At 41.2% G+C, this 17,137-nt stretch overlaps 1 protein-coding gene across 2 annotated transcripts in view; it reads left to right on the forward strand.

Moving 5' to 3' along the window:
- Nucleotides 1-17,137, forward strand: part of JAM2 (junctional adhesion molecule 2) — a 37,306-nt gene that overhangs the window by 10,181 nt on the left and 9,988 nt on the right. Inside the window, exons 2-3 of one of the 2 annotated variants that reach the window (XM_064470186.1) lie at nucleotides 12,540-12,605; nucleotides 17,020-17,133. In XM_064470186.1, the coding sequence (XP_064326256.1) occupies nucleotides 12,540-12,605; nucleotides 17,020-17,133 (180 nt within the window). Of the gene's footprint in view, nucleotides 1-12,539; nucleotides 12,606-14,488; nucleotides 14,666-17,019; nucleotides 17,134-17,137 lie in introns of those variants that run through there. The other variant, XM_064470179.1, reaches the window with a different exon arrangement.

Below are 17,137 nucleotides of genomic sequence, written 5' to 3' on the forward strand. Positions count from 1 at the left end.
CAGACGCTTTCATCAGAACTGTTGAACTTTTACTTAGTTGGTGATGAGTTCCTCTTCTAGAATAGAAATGCTGGTAGCAATCCATTATTCAACAAGCCATCCGGATCCCTTGATTTCTTGACCACTCACAGCTCTGCTGATGCTAGCTCTGTACTGTCCAGGCTCATAGCAAGAAGCTCAGCCCTGCAACAACACTGGGAATAAATAAGTAAACATGCCCAGATCCTCAGATCCTCTTCTTACTAAAATATGTTGTTCTGTGAGTTTAGAACTGAATTCTGAACACCTTATTTTGTGTTTGGGTTCCATGTGGTCACAGTGCTTATGCTGATGTGTGTCTGCCTGTATAATCTGTTTGCCAGCATAGTCCTTGGCCTGTTCTTGTCACATGTCTCAAAAGAGATCCTTAAACTGATATTATTGACCTGAGTTGAAGTAGGACAAGCACCTTCAAAATAGTATTATTTAGTCTTATTTCTAAAGGAAGCTTCCGTTTAAGCAGTAACAATGTCACACAAGTTTCTAGAGCAATAACTCAGGAGCAGTTGGTTATACAGTGAATATGGGCAGAAGTAGGCAAAGCAGATGGCAAAACAGTAGTTTAAAGCAGCATATATACCTACCTGGGAGTGAGGGTTTCAAAAAATATGTTATTTATTGACCCTAACAAGTGTCCTAGAAATGTAATGTGATTTTTTGATGATACTATATCATACGTGCACTGTTGAGTATTCCAGATACAGCCACTTTTAATCACCAGACTTTTAAGCACTAAGTTGTGCTTGGAAAGGTAGTGGCCCAGGGGGCTGAATCCTTAATCAGATATGGTTTATTCTTTAAAAACCGACCAAAACAAAAAAAAACCTAATGGTTTTAAAAATATATGTGTATTAAAAATTTTCCAGCTCTACATGTTCCTGGTACTACTTCTGTCTCTGAACTGTGACTAGATTGTCTATTTAATTTTGACAAGATTATTTGTCTGCCATACAAATCATTCTGTCTCCTGGATTTTTTTTTTGTTGTAGTTTTACAGCATTACAGAATTGCTGGCGTCTTTTTTGTTTTGTTTTTGTGAGAGTGAAACAGCTGGTACTTTCTTATTTTAAGTACCTGCAGACAAGATCATCAAATCCTATTACATGAAGCAGCAAACCAGTGAATTGTGAATGTTAGCTCACATACTGAGCTTTCCCTTCTTCTGATGCAAAGCAGCAGTGTGTTTCATTAGTGAACCTTACCCAAATATTCTCAAGGATGTGGCTCCTAACATCTCCTCTGTTGAAAAGCTGTGATGATCACCAACTTAATATTTATGCTTGATTTTAAAAATAAATAAAGCAAGCACAGAGTTACTCTGTTATGTTTATTCCTGTTTCCTGTGTAACTTTCCAGTGTTGTTCTTTTAATGCTTTCTAATCTGGATACCCATATGTTGTTGTGCTTGTGTCACTTTTAATGTGATGAAGACTCTAGTGGATTTTTTGTTGGTGTTTTGTTTTGTTTAAATCATCTTCCTCCTCTTTAAGGAAAACTTGGCACCTATTATACTGTGACCTATTGTTCCTAGCTCTACCTTCCGGAGGATTTCTTCTAATCACCCTTCTCTTTTAAGCGTGCAAAACATCTTCTCTTTGTTCTAGCTCCTCTTGATACATATCAGCCTTAATTGAAGAGTGGCTTCAGTTTTGTTCAAAAGTGCCAGAAGGTGCTTCTATAAAATTTGGTATTAAAGAACTAAATTATCTGTTGAAGGCCTGTAGAATTAAGGATAGATATGCATTTGTACTGTAAACTACAACATTGATTGAAATTAATAGTCATCAAACATGACTGTGAGCTGCTTCTGGCAGGAAGAGACTGTTGAGCAAACTTGGCAGTGTAAGAGATCATGTGTGAATGAAAATGGGATGAGCTAATTCGGCAACTGAACTCGGATTATTAGGAAGGGTTCACCAAATTCTTTTGGCCAGGAGAGAAGTGGTCATATGTTTCCAGCTCATATTAGCAAAGAATCTGCTCTGTAGTCTGGGCAAAAAAGTTAAAAAGCTAAGTTCAATGCTGTTTATCACTAATAGGATGGAGTTCTAAAATTCTTGATTTAAGTGAAAACACTGCCGCCGCCCTCAGTTATTGGAAACATCTCCTCGGAAATCCTGAATTCACAAAGCATTGCACAAGGCTCTTGCTGAGTACTTGTATTTAAAGAGCATCCTACTGTTTTTTGAAAGACACTGACTTTTTTTAATGGACATGATAGCTAGAATGAAGTTACGCTATGTCCCAAAGTCAGCAAAAATTGCACGGGAGAAAGCCTGCATAAGGCCCTTTTTTTAAAAAACTCACCACAAGAAGTTATTCTTACACCCATTACATATTAGTATAGCAGTATATTCTAGGTCAATATTTGCTTCAGAGAGAACTTTTTTTTTTAAAATAATGTATTTCAGATGTAGCATCCCCTTCAGTGGGGGACATAAGGTGACAATGCTGATTTGGCTTTGATTATTACACTTTGCTGAAAATGAGATATATGGGTATAGTTGGTCAAATTAGCTATTCTACATGCTACTTAGGATCCATTTGCAATGCACAACTCTGGTTAGATAGCTACTCCTATACCTTTAGAAGCCAGAACTTAATATATTCTCTTACATACTTTATCCTCTGCAGTGAAAGCGCTTTTTAATCAAAAAGGGGTTGAGAAGACCTACTGGGGGAAAAAATGCTATAAACTTGAAGAAGGTACTGAGGGTGAGGAAATTTGGTTCCAGCTTAAATACAACTAACTATGGGAAGAGATGTCCCTTCACTGTAACAATGTATTTACTTACAACGATTTAAAATTGTAGCATCTTGTTCTTCCTCGCATCTGGAAATATGATCCTACAGTGAATGAGCAGGGACTCCGGTTTCATATGGTGTTTACTGGAATTGTAACGAATGCTGGTTGGCACAGTTGGAAAGTAAACTAAATTTGTTTTCAGGCTTTTTTAGATAAATAACTTGTGTATTTGTAGCTATACAAATGACATGACTTCTTGAAAGTGTTTATCCTTTTCAAGTTGCTTGGCAATTCCACTTAAACGTTGTAGGAGACTTCAGAGAGCTTTATCTCGAATTGTGGGCCACAATGGTTGTGTGGGTTTTTGGGGGGGTTGTTTGTTTCTTCTAGTTTCCTCACTCTCTTGTGTTCCAGGGCTGATTTTTTACGGTTGATGTAAATCAGTCTAGTACTATTGACTGCAGAGGAACAAGCGAGTTTGTACTGGGTACCTAGCTTTGTTTTGAAAATTTAATCATCATTCTACTACAAGTTCTCTAGGTATTTGCCCAGGCAAGTGTTTTGCTGAATTCTTACATAGGGTTTATGCAGCTAGATATCTGTTGCTTCAGATCACCGCTGTAGCGTGTGATGAGGTGGGCGTGATGGCAGTTGCAAAGGGCTTCTACCCCCATAGCCTATTCTCATAGTCTTTTGAAACATGATGATACTAGGCACAAGTCATCAGCATTCTGATGCATCTGAAAATAAGCAATAGCTGAAGGAGCTATAGGATTGTGGTGCCTTTACAATCTGTCTTTGAGCCACTGCTGAGTTGCTGTGGAAACCAATGTTGAGCAGGACAGGGAGAGGGCTGGAAAATAGGCTTTTTTGTTAGAGCCTGACTAGTTTAAAACCCCATCCCCCGTTTTCAGAAGCTCCCTTTGAATTGCTATGGAGACAAGAAGAGCAGTGGAGTTCTGAGTCTTGTAAAAGCGTGAGCTATAAATATTTATTTGGTAAAGAGCATATACTTTCTGGATTGTCTCTGTCAGAATAAACTCCATGCTGCATTGAACCTTTCCAAGCTGTGGATTCAAATGGTTCCTCTCTTCTGTGTGAGTAGACAAAGAGGAGGCAAAAAATCCCCAACAAACTTTGAAGGGAATTGAATTTTACATTTTGACTATTAATTATATAAGAATTAATTAAATTTATTGTTTCCCAGAATTTCCAGTACAAACTAATGCAGTAATCTTTCAGTGCTGGGACTGCTGAAAGCACATAGGAGGATGTTCAGTTTATCTGGAATTGCTGTACTTTGGTGTTCAGTTTCTTCAGAGAGGCTGACCTAAATAATCTCTTCCTTTCTTGTCCCGTGCCACCTGATTTTTATTCCCTACCTTCTCCTCTACAAGCACTTCCAGTTTGTGTTTTCCAGGGCCAAGTGTCCTTGGGACTCTGCTCTGAAATGAATCATTAACATGATCTTAAACTCTTAGGACTACCACTGATAGCTTTAGGTAATTGGCTCAGAAAACTTCAGCCTCTTATTAATTTTACTTTCAAGATTTTTTTTTTATTCTTAACTTTCAAATTAAGCAGAAAGACACCATCGCTTTCACAATCTGAAAGTGCTAGCCTTCTGGATTGCACTAAACCGTATGCACACTGCTGAGGATTAACTAATTTTTAGGTTGGCATTATGAATGAAAACCTTTTCCTAGTCTGCTCTGTAGGTGAGGCATTTAACATAAGATACTACTTTCCCCTGTAAGACTGAGAGCTACTCAGGTCATCTAATACAAGTTTTTAATACAGGTAGAAATCCTGCTCTTGGTCACTTTCTGGCAAAGCTCTTCCCCCTTTTTAAATGACTCCTGGCTGGATGAAAATGCAGTACTGCATTGTTTCTCATATGATTCCATTATGAAGGCAGAGCTACTGAAGCTGATTAAAACCTACTATCTGTAACAGATGAGTGGGAAGGATTGTTTTTATTTTTATGCTATGTCTTAATAAAATAGTGCTTTTTCTATATTAGGGTTTTTTGATCCCACCCCTACCCCCCACCCCTCCACCCCTCAAAAAAAACCCAACCCCAAAAAACCCCAACCTACTACTTGTCAGGTTTTTCTGTTTGGAGGAACCACCCTAAAGTATGCTTTAGGGTGACACCTTGCTTTGTTGCAGTAGAGGTCATACAGGCAGGATACCTTAAAACTTGACAGCTTTGTCTTACTTGAGTAGCTGTAGACAATTTTTGATTTTTTTTTTTTTTATTTTGACTTCTTCTTTTAATTTGAGATCTTTTAATTAAAAACAAAAAGTGAAGAGAGTATTTGCTGACTTCCCAGCAAGACACTTAATGTGTGTGTTATATATCTAACGAACCTACCATCTGGATGCTGACCTTGTTATCAGTTTCAAATGCATAGATATCTCTGCTCAGAAGAGCAAACGGAGTGGAGGATTATTCCACTGTGCATGGCTCTGAGCCTCGGCTGGAGGGGGGGAAAATGCCTTTGGGTTTTGGGGAAACTTTTTTTGTTTCGCTACGGGTGGAGGGAAGGTCAATTTTGTGTCTGTCAGATACTCAGCTGTAGAGATGGAATTTCAATTTTGTAATAGCTGCTCTTCCAAAAGAGAAGCCAAACTAAATACTGGATTTAGCTGTTTTCTTTCCCCCACCCCTGCTCTTCCCTTGTTCCAAAAACCTAGTCCATTTTCCATTAATTAAAAAAACAATCTGTGAGGAGTGGGCTTGTACAAACGGAGGGGAGGGAAAGCTAGCAGGTATCTCTGCGCACAAATTGTAGTTCATTACAAGGCTTTTCATGAGGTTATTAATAATTCTCCTTATGGAAGAGGCACTGCCTACAACATACAAGTTAAGCTGTGTCACTCTGCCAGTGAGCTTTTATTCCCTGCACCCCCCTATTCTTGGAACCTTCTGAGTATCTAAAAGCCTGCTGCTTCTGCTGTATCTCTTTCATTCCCAAGAGTCAAGACCAAGATACTGCATTTCTAGTACTGACTAAGCAGTGAAAATAAATAGCCATTTTTTTCCTGATGCTTGAAAACACTACCAGCACAGATCCACTAGAACAACTTCTCTGTAGTGCTAGGAAACCAGCACTGCATCAGCTTGTATTTGATGAACAGTGTTCCTGATAGTTGTAAGAACTAAAAACTTAACTTATTTGTTAAAAGCAATTTCTTCCAGCTGCTAGAAAAACTTCTCATTTGCCACTGATGTAGGGATAGCACATGTGTACATAGTGTAGGATCCCTAGGTTTTTCTTCCTCGATTAAAAACATCTGCAAGGTCTAGGTCCTAATTAGCCAATAAGAGTGTAGAAAACCTTGCCAAGTATTTCACAGCATGTTAAACTACTCTCGAGCTGTATGTGTTACCACCAGGTCTGAGTTGTAGCAGCTCTGGATGACTAAAAGTTGCTGTGTTTAAATCTAGCAGTTTCCAAAACACACCAGCTACCACGTAAGTGAAGGGGTGGCTGAGAAGCTCTTTAAGTTCCTTTTTGTGTTTTATATCCTTTTAGCTGGTCAGCCAGAAAATGTGCCATCTCTTTCATTATCATCCTTTTATGCAGTTACACCACACCTATTAAAATGCAAACTTGCTCTCCGCATCTGGGCTTAGATGGTTTTATTATTCCCCGCAGACCCCTTCCTTGAGACTACTCCCTTATTTGTTTTCTGTGGCTGAAGATAGGCAGGGTTGGTTTTCTTGTGAATTGGATAAACTCTGCCCAAAGTAAATCCTGTTCTATTATTATTCTTTAAGACTGAAGAAATTTTATAACCCAAGATAACTGAAAGACTGAAGTTGAGCTGCTTCTTCCTTCCCCTCCTCACCCCCGCAATTTCTTCTAGTCCTTGTCCAAATTTTGAAGTCTTAATGCCATGTTTATCTTATGTTTACTTAATGAAGCTGGGTTTACTCCAGTTATTTCAGGCTATGTTTTGGTACCTAAATTGCCAATTTCAGAGATAGGTTAAGGACTCTGGCCAACACAGGAGACCCCTGAGAGGCTGTGAATACTCCTGATCTCTCCCCAGCATGTTTGCTGGAGGTTAGCATTCACAAGCAGAACTGATGGAAGGTGAAGGCTACTTAAACACTGACTGCAGACAGCAAGGAGGCTGCGAAGAGTGGTGGATCTGAGCCCTGCTGTCTGTTGTTTACTGTTGGAAGTAAGGTAGTCTGGCCTGCCAACACCACTGTGAGCACGGCTGGTAGCCTTTTGGTTGTAGCAGCTGCATCTTAGACTACTAAGAAGAATGGGAGTTAGTGGCTTTATTATTATTATTATTTTTAAGTAATTCACAACTAATTTTGTCCAAAGGTAGATAGCTTCTCCTCCCCCCTCCCCATTTATGGACAATGTAATCTCTGGACTACTTCTTTTAGGAAAAAGTATGGCAACAGGAGAGCCAAAACAGATGTGAGTGTTTAAATGATGTGACTGTGGCAAAACTCTAGGTATTATTGTTTTAATACCTCGTGGTAGGTAGTTACACAGCTGAGAAATCTGCATGAGCATCAAAGCATGTCGCCAATGGTTTATCCTGAGGTGGTCACTTGTCTGAAGGATGCTAACACCAAACAGATGTCTAGTTTCCTATTCTCTTTCAGGGATTTCAGTAAGAGGACGGGCTTCATTATGGCTCTATTCTTAGGACATCAGATTTCGTAAACTTACACTATCCTCTGAAATCCTTTGTTAAGCTTTGTTCTAGACCACCTGCTAGTTAGAACTTGGCAAAACAAATACCACAAGGCTGCTTTTTCTCTTGTACTTATAACTTTGTTTTGATTCTGTTCTCATGTACACTGTTTCCTTTGATTTGGTTTGACTAATACACTTTTCCTTAATGACTCCTCCAGCTAGTAGTATCAGTTTGCAGCTGTGTGAGTGATTATCAAACGGAAAGTGTGTATTTTTGGGATTTACTTCTGAACAAATGAAGGTACTGACATATAAGATTTTTTTCAGTCTGTATAAAAGCACTTGATGAGCAAAAGTTTACTGGTACAATAATATGTCACCTTTTCACTATTGCTTTTTATATGGTGAATTAAAATCCAAAGCTTAAATCTTGGATTCTGAATAATTGGCAGAGGTGTGTCTAAATGGACATTTTAAGGAAGAGATGCTCTAGCTTTAAAGAGCTCTCCTGTCTTTCTGCTTGATCAGAATATATAATGGTTTTCATTTGGTCAGCTATCTCTGCATCACCTTAAGTTACTGTTCAGACTCTGCTGCTTCTTGAGGAAGATCATGTATATATGTGGTTTGTGTGTGTGAGGAAGAGGGCTGTCTGTATGTTGAACTTCTTGCTTTCTTTCTGATGTATTTTGTACTTATTGCATTGTATAATAAGGTCTTTATGTGTTCTATAAGTCCCTTGATGCAAGGGGAAATATGGAGATTTTGTGCAATTGCAAGCTCCCAATATGAAGTATACAAAGTAATTTCATGATAACTTCCACAGTGAGAAGTAAGTACCGTGATCCTGCCCCAGAAGTCATAAAACCTGTTTTCTTATTATGGCTTCTAGCTTATGAATACTTAGACCATGATAGTGAGCTGTGTGACATCTGTAATTGAAGAGGAGAAGAGAAACTTCCAGGTCCGTGAAACATTGAATGAAATACAGTAGTGAGTTACATGTTTTTGAGCTGTTCTGTGTCCAGACAGAGAAGGTTGATGTGCCAATAATTTCTAAATTACTTTACCTGCACACTGGAGCCCTAGATATGCTTCCTACCTAAGTGTTAGCAAGTGTTAACTGCTGTCAGAGCCTCAGAACTAAATGTTCCTCCTCCTCATGAACACATGAAGGAAGATGTTACTTCAGTAGACAAACATGATTTATTATCTATTGGCTGGGGGGGGGGGGGGGGGGGCGGGGCAGGGTGTATTGTTCTAGAAACATCATTTGGGTAAAAGTCAAAAGGTAATTTTTTCCATAAATCTAAATAAGACTTAGTAGGTTGAAAGGAAGACTATTTAATGACTACAGGATTTATTCTAGACCAAGCCTGGACAAAAATAGAAAGATGGGCTCTGTGTAGACATGCAGGAATAAGGGTTACTTTGGGAGATGCTGGAGAAGTGGTTCCCTCCTCTAGTTTCAACAGAGTGGGATAATTTGGGGTTTTTAAAAATTTATTCTTATGAAGTCTAATGGGAAAGTTTCCTTTCTTGATGGGGTGGAAAAATCTCCAAGTGCCATTTTTAATGCAAATATTTTTTTGCTATGTCAGTATTCGAAGGGTACATAAATGGCACTCCTGGAATTGTCTTCTCTTATTTTCATATTATAATCTTCTGCTGTAACTATTTTGAGGTAACACAAACATGACTATAAAATTAAAACATATTAAGGACAGGATAGCTGCACACAAATTTGGATCTTTTGGTAATGTGCACATAGGAAAATTCACTTTATGTTGCCTGGTGTGAAACTGTATTCTCTTAGAGATAAGAAATATTGAACCTACATTTGGAAGGGATGGTAAGATACCTAGAAAGCAGAAACTCAGATTAATGCAGGGGTATGGGGTGCTGGTGCCCAGGGTTTGGCAGGGGTTGCAGGGCACAGCTGGTTCTGGCCACAGGGCACGGCTGAGCCCCTCTGTGTAATGAAGGGCAAAACGCTGCCCAGCAGCCAGGGGTGAGGGGAAAAGTGTGAGAAACAGCCCTGCAAGCCCAGAGTGGAGAGGGGGAGAGTGCCCTGCAGCCCTCAGAGAAACCACAGTGGAGCATGTGTTGCCCTGCAGCCCATGGAGGACCACGTTGGAGCAAGTGGATATGTTTTGAAGAAAGCTGAAGTACATGGAGGATCCACACTGGAGCAGGTTCTTGACAGTAGCTGTGGCCCATGGAGAGGACACACGCTGGAGCAGGGAAAAAGTGTGCAGAGGAAGGAGCGGCAGAGAGAAACTGTTATGGACTGACCACAACCCTTATTCCCCACAACCTCTGCACTTACTCTGTTTTTAATTGGCAAGAAATGTAATTTTCCCTAGGTTGAGTCTGCTTTGCCTGTGGTGGTAACTGCTAAGTGATTTCCCTTTCTTTTGATCCATGAGCTTTTAAATTTTATTTTCTGCCCTGTCATGCCAAGGAGGGGAAGTAAGAGAGCAGCTGGGTGGGCGTCTGGCAGCTGGCCAACGTCAACCCACCATAACAGGATACAGTGAATGAGTAACTGAAGTTTTGCTACAATGCCGGGGACTCAGATACCTATTCTGACTGTTCCTACATGACTCACAGAGGCAACGGTTATAGATACTGATAGAACTGCAATCTGTATTTTAAAGGATGCTGAAAAAAAACTAGAAAATTATGGACAAAAAGGACCGTAGGAACAGCCTGGATGGAGAATTCACTCTGTAGTGCCAGACTTGAACAAAAAGGAATGATCTTTAATTGAGAAGAAAATGATGATGGTGTATGAGACCAGTACTGTTTTATATCTTCATTAATGACATAGTGGGAGTGAGTGCACAAGTTTGCAGATGACATCAAGCTGAGTGGTGCGGTTGACTCACACCTGAAGGATGGGATACCATCCAGAGGGACCTGGACAAACTTGAGAGATGGGCCTGTGTGAACCTTATGAGGTTCAACAAGGCCAAGTGCAAGGTCCTGCACCTGGCTCAGGGCAGCCCCCTGATATCAATATAGGCTGGGGGGTGAAGGGTCTGAGAGCAGCCCTGCAGAGAAGAACTTAGGGGTGCTGGTGGATCAAAAGCTGGGCATGAACCAACAATACGCGCTTGCAACCCAGAAGGCCAATTGTATCCTGGGCCGCATCAAAAGCATGGCCAGCAGGTTGATCACAGTGATTCTGCCCTTCTACTCTGCTCTGGTGAGACCCCAGCTCTGGAGCCCTCAACACAGAAAGGACATGGACCTGTTGGAGTGGGTCCAGAGGAGGGCCATAAAGATGGTCAGAGGGATGGATCACCTCCTATGAAGAAAGGCTGAGAGAGTTGGTGTTGTTCAGCCTGGAGAAGAGAAGGCTCCAGGGAGACCTTATTGTGGCCTTTCAGTACTTAAAGGGGGCTTGTAAGAAAGATGGGGACAAACTTTTTAGTAGGGCCTGTTGCAATAGCAGAAGGGGTCATGGTTTTAAACTAAAAGAGGGTAGATTTAGACTAGATATAAGGAATAAATTTTTTATGATGAGGGTGGTGAAATGCTGGCACAGGTTGCCCAGGGAGGTGGTAGATGCCCCATCCCTGGAAACGTTCAAGGTCAGACTGGACTGGTCTCTGAACAACCTGATCTAGTTGAAGATGTTCCTGCTTATTGCAGGGGGAGTTGGGCTAGATGGCTTTAAGGTCCCTTCCAACCGGAACTTTTCTATGGTGGTACCTTCATACAGAGAAGACAACATGCTAACTCAGAGCTGTGAGAGCCTGTAGCTGAAAGCCCAAATGGACTCTCACAAGCAAGAAATGAGGTGCATGCTTCAACAGAAGTAATCAACTGTCAGAAGAAAACAATAAGCAAAAGATTTTTGATCTGTCATGTCTTCAGATCAAGACTGGATATCCATCTACTAGGGTGTGTGCAACTCTTCCCCCATTAGGCAGGGGAAAGGGAAGCTAATTCTGCGGGCATGAACAAAGGTGGTCTGTGTGCATGAAAGAGGTAAACAGCAAGATTACACTAAAAGGAGTAAAGCAAGACTAGCTTCTGTCAGTCAGAAGGACATTATGCTCTTAAACAAGCCATGTTTCTAAATATTTTTGATGGGAAGGGAGGCTCAGTGTATAACTTCTGTAACAATTGTTCAGTTGGCTGATGCAGATGGAGGAAATGAACTGCATTAGGAGTGTCTATGCTGCCTTCAAAACTAGTCCTAAACCCAAGTGAATTTGAGATGCTTTTGGGGGGTGGGAGAGGCAGGAAGTTAATGTAAACCTGTGTAAAGAACTGTATTTAGCTGTTCTTAAGCACTTGGTAGACTTGTAGCCCGCCATGGAGTAATTGGAATAACAGCGACTGACTCTTGGGCTTCTGAATCATGAGGGAACACGGTGGAGTCCTTTCCTGAGAGGAGAGCAGCTCTTAAGAGAGGTGCAGAGGAGGAGATAGCTGGGTGGGGGTTGATGTACGGCTAGTGGTTATTTCACTTGTTCTCTCTGGAATTTCAGTATTCCTGACAAAAGAGATATCCAATAATGTATGGGGTTTTTTTCTCTCTTTGCTATAAAACTATAGAAATGTTGACTAACGTTCTCCTCATTTCAACAAGAATTTGAGGTAACTACCAATTACTGCACACTTTTTTTTTTTCACCCTGTAGAAGCTGTGTGTGGTATTCTTCAGTAAATGTGCCTGCCTTGTAATAGAATACAATGGAAAATACACGTATGGATTAAGGCAAGTCTCCCTAGTTAGAAACAGACCGAGACATTACCCCAGTATAAAACAATGTCTACTGTTTATATAGAACTTCTCACATGTAAATACTATCATGCTATTGTAAAAAAAGAAATATTACTATTTTTTACAGGTGCCAGGGCATGGAGAAGAAAAGATGAATTGTTCAAGGCCACCCACATGGCCAGCCCTGGTCTACCTCTTAATCCTGTGCTCTCTCTAATAGAGAATATCTGATCTGTCCAGTTTAAGGAGGTCACAAAAATATTGCTTGTACCTGCTGAAGCACATATGAAATTACAAGTGTTTATTGCTGAGTTGTCTTGTTTTTTTCTGTCCCCTTGCAGATTGTAAAGTGTCTGGAACTTCCATTGAAACGGATAACAAAAACGTAAAAGCAGAGGAGTTTAAGGGTACAGTATGGGCATTGCTGTGGTTATTTTTAATATACACACAATACATGCAAACTATGCATACTGAAGCTGTGTAGCTGTTAAGATTGCCTTCCTCTTTCCTCAGGGATCCTGCTCCTACTCTCCACTGACTCTGTGTAATCTTGGTCTTGTCCCTGTTTTCTCTTACTTGATGTGGGTTGGAGTAGACACTTGCTGAGGTCCTCTTCAACCTCACCTGTTCTGTGATTCTATGACTTGTTTGTCAGTCCTTGTAGCTCACTCTGCCACTTCTGCCTGGTTTCCTTCCACCCAAACTGATGGTAACTGAGGGAAAAGAGAAGCATTCATTATCTTGCAAGACAGTGAGGGACTAGAGAGAGAGTAACTCTAGGTCAGCTAACTGTCAGTAACTATAATTTAATGGCTATTTTTAATTGTCAGTAACTATAATGACTATTTACATATTTGTTTATCTCATATGTAAAATAACATATGACTTCTAGTAATGTGCTAGAGAAGTTAAGGAGGCAAGGAGGAAAACCTGGTGTTTGCTGGGTAAATGAGAAAAGGATCCTTGTAGTGTATATGTGAGGTTTGTGGGTTATGTGGGTTGGTTTGTTTTTTGCATTTGGTTGGAATGGAGAGAGATGGGAATTTGGGAACTGAAAGAACTATTTTGAGCTTTAGGCTGTATTTATCTGTTTGAGGGAATAATAAAATATTTTGGAGCTCTCTAGCACTGTCAGCTGGGCTCCTGCCAAGTATTCTTGTCACCTTTGGGGGAAAAAAACTTAACACATTTAGAGTTGAGGACAGGCAAAAGGAGAGAGAAGCTCTTCAGGTAAAAAGACAGAACCTAATCAAGCTTCAACATTATATGACATATGGCTTGCATTTTGTTCTTTTGTGATTTATATGATAGTGAGATCAGTCCAACGTCAGTCAGATGCCATGCTGAGTTCTTTTTGTGTAGCACCACTAAGGGAATGGCAGGGACTGATAGAAGTAGCTATGTAGCTGAATGCAGCTGATGTGAAATGCATTTGTTTTTTTCTTCTCTAACTCCTGTCACTGTAGAGGAGGGTGGTTGGTCACTGGAACAGGCTCCCCAGTGGAGTGGTCAGGGCACCAAGCCTGTCAGTTCAAGGAATGTCTGAACAACGCTCTTAATTACATGGTTTAGTTTGGGTAGTCCTGCGAGGACCAGGGAATTGGACTCGATGATACCTATGGGCCCCTTCCAACTTGAGATATTCTGTGATTCTATAACCAAATGATAGCCTCCAGACCAGAAGTAAATCCAAATTAAACATTGCCTAGACGTCTTCAAAATCACAGAAGATTCTTCCAGGCTTGGCAGAGCCTGTGCTGATGCACAGCATCCTGTGGGCCGAACTTAATGCAAATCACGTAGACCTGTACTGGAAAATACCTCTCACTGACTCCATTAGTATAGAAAAAAGCGGTAGAGGGGAACTCTAACTAAGGAGGGTTTTATTACGTTGTCTCTGTTCTGTGTGTGCTCCCTTTCTTCCATTCTGTTCCCTTTCTCCAAATAAGATTATTGGGACAGCATCAATGCTAGCTTTCTCTGAGACAAAAAATGTGGCATGCAAGAAAGTGGCAGCTCATTCAAGGTGGAGATGACTTGTTCAGCTGAGAACGCTTCAGCTGAGCTGTCTCTGTGTCAGCTAATATAGACCAGCTCATGAGACCAGCCAGCTGTCATAAGGTCAGTAGCAACAGCAAGCTGAGCTTGAATGATGGTTTTTCTTTGTTAAAAGGATACAAAAACAAAATAGAAAGGAAACTTTAGCAAATCTTAAGATTCAGGAAGCCTCCACCCATCCACTCAACCTGAAGTCAGGAACCTCAGGCTTCCTGATTGCACAGCATGTTTTTCGAAATAGCCAGTATGTGTGTAACATGTTTCTGGCAAAGAATGCCCTCCTGCCTCAATTTTTCTTTCAAGGCTGGACATTTTTTCCCCTATGAGAGATCACCAAGGCTACCAGTCTGGCCCCTTGGAAGCTTTTTGTTTCTCTACAGAACAGACCTGGGAAATCAGACTCTAAAGGGTGAGTGGTTAGAGGTGTCGGTAGCTCTTAAATACCCTTCAGCTTTTTTTGCTAAGACTGGAGACAAGGGTGCCAGTTAATGCAGATTGACTATATGTTTGAGCAGTGAGTATTTCTCTCCTGAAAGCTAGACAGGCATTGCCAAAACTATAAAGGCTTTTGCTCCTTGATACTCTGGCCTATATTGGAAGATGAGCAGTCTGAAGGTGGCAAGATCAATATTGTGTGTGTTTCTTTTACAGAAGTTTCTGGGAGATACTATATTTTACTTTATTAATAGATTTGGAGCCAGTCAGATGGGTGGTTGGATTCTTTCCTCTGATGTTGTATCCCAGCAATTCTTATTAAAACCTTGTCTTAAAGAGTTATTTACTGGGGGGAGGGGTGTGTGTGAATATGTATTTCAGCATGCTGTTCCAGAGAATGGAAATACTGAAACATTGAGTTTGTCCCAATAACTCACCCATAGAGTTTGTCATGTCTTCTCTCTGTCTTTAGTTCCCCCATAACTATAGGCTTGACCATAGACCACAATTACTATGATGCAAGCTATATTAGTGATGGCATATGCTGATGCCCTGCTGAGATGGAGAAAAAAAGAACAGTTGAGCTCCCAGTATGACCTTTTCCTCATTAGGAACACTGATTTTGGGTTGTTTCCTAGCCAGTTGTGGCAACTTCAGCAATAATCAGGAACTCTTGAAATCTCAGCCTCTCTGAGAAATTTGTTTGATGATGCCCATTATATGTAAGCTAGGGAAGCTTGAGTGGACAGACAGAAAGGTGAGCAATTGTATGAACCTTCCTTTCTCAAGAACTCAAGAAAAATAAGAGGTAGCCACCAAGGGGTATTATGAGCAGCCTCTGCCGACAGCAGCTCTGGGGGCCTGGGGTTTCTTCCTGCCTGGCCACAGGAGCCCAGCCCAATGCACCTGGAGACCTGGAGGTCTTTGTCCCAGGCCAACGGACAAGACTGCTGCTTTCCCGTTTGCAGGTTCAAACAGTAGCAAGGCTGTGTGTGTGTCCCAGGGATGCATGTGTGTGTATGCCCGCCCCCCCGCCGCGTACTTGTGGCACTGGCACTGCCTGCTGCGCAGACGGCCACAGGCGAGGTGCTGCCTTCAACAGCACCCACATGTAACACTGCCTGGCCTCGTGTAAAGCTGAGGCTCCTTCCTCTCTCTAGCTGGTGGAGTTTGAAGTTCAGTGGTGAAAGTCCTCACACAACACTCTCTAGATGACAAGCATGTGCAGGTTCTTGGATCTCCTGGGTACCAGCACAGCCCCTCTGCCCATCTGCTACCCCTGCCCTACTCACCAGCTTGCACAGCTAGAGGTTTGCTAGTGAATTACACACGTACCTCCAGGCACACCAGGTGTAGGGAAGGTACAACACTGCACATGCACCACACATCCCTGCTTCCAGAAGCCAGCACTACAAGCCATGGGGTGCTTAGACCCCCAGTATGACCCCAGTTGCTGGCCCTAAATTTACTCAAGCCACCCCTCTCTGCCCCAACAGCTAGTGCTCCAAGCACATGTGCTTTGAGACTCACCAACACACACTCCCAACATCTGTGACCCCTCCAACTACTGATGCAGAGACCCTCACTCGCTCCAGTTGCCCACAACACAGTCCCATCAGTTTGTCTGGAGACTGTTGGTGTTTGTCATCATCTCTGTTAGTCCCTGTCTGTCATGTTTGTGTGTCTGTGTTTTTTGTTTGTTGCTGTCCCCTTTACTTGTTATCAGTTTTACATTGAGAAGATGCTTGTTTGGGAAACCTTAATGAAGCAGACTCTTGCCTTCCACATACCCTTGCAATAACCAATGTGAAATTGTAACTAAATACGTAAGTTAGGAGAATATTTAACCATCTTACTGGTATCTTTTCCTTCCGCATTCCATCATACATTTAAACAGTTAAGCTACTGACACTGAATTCAGAATAGTAATTCACAAAATATTGTTGATAACAGGGTCAGAGTCCTTTTTTGATGGTGGTCTGCTCACTGATGAAAATATTTAAACCTAAAATGAGGGTAGTAATATAGAATCTGTGCCCATCCAAAATGGGAATATCTAGTCCCCAACATCTGAAGTTTGATCCAAATTGGTATTTGGATCAAAGTATGGGAAAATTACTAGTTTCTGTTTCCTAGTTGTGTTTGTGTAAATCTGGAGGAGGTCTGTTGGCATCACTTTGAGAAGTAGATCTGGCCCTTGCTGACTGCTCAAGTACTTTTGATGGGGGAGTATTAAATTCACGGAGCCTGAATGTGTACCAAACACAATGCTGAAGTGTCTCATTTTCCCATTTACATTCTTTTTTCTTTTTTTTTTTTTTCCTGTAGAGGCTATTCTTAGTTGCAAGCACAAATTTTCAAAAGGGATGAGCTTAAGAATAGAATGGAAGAAAATCCAGTCTCAAGGAGTCTCATTTGTCTACTACAATGGTGAATTTACAGGTAC

This window comes from Phalacrocorax carbo, chromosome 1, assembly GCF_963921805.1.
Source record: "Phalacrocorax carbo chromosome 1, bPhaCar2.1, whole genome shotgun sequence".
Classification (NCBI taxonomy): Eukaryota; Metazoa; Chordata; class Aves; order Suliformes; family Phalacrocoracidae; genus Phalacrocorax; species Phalacrocorax carbo.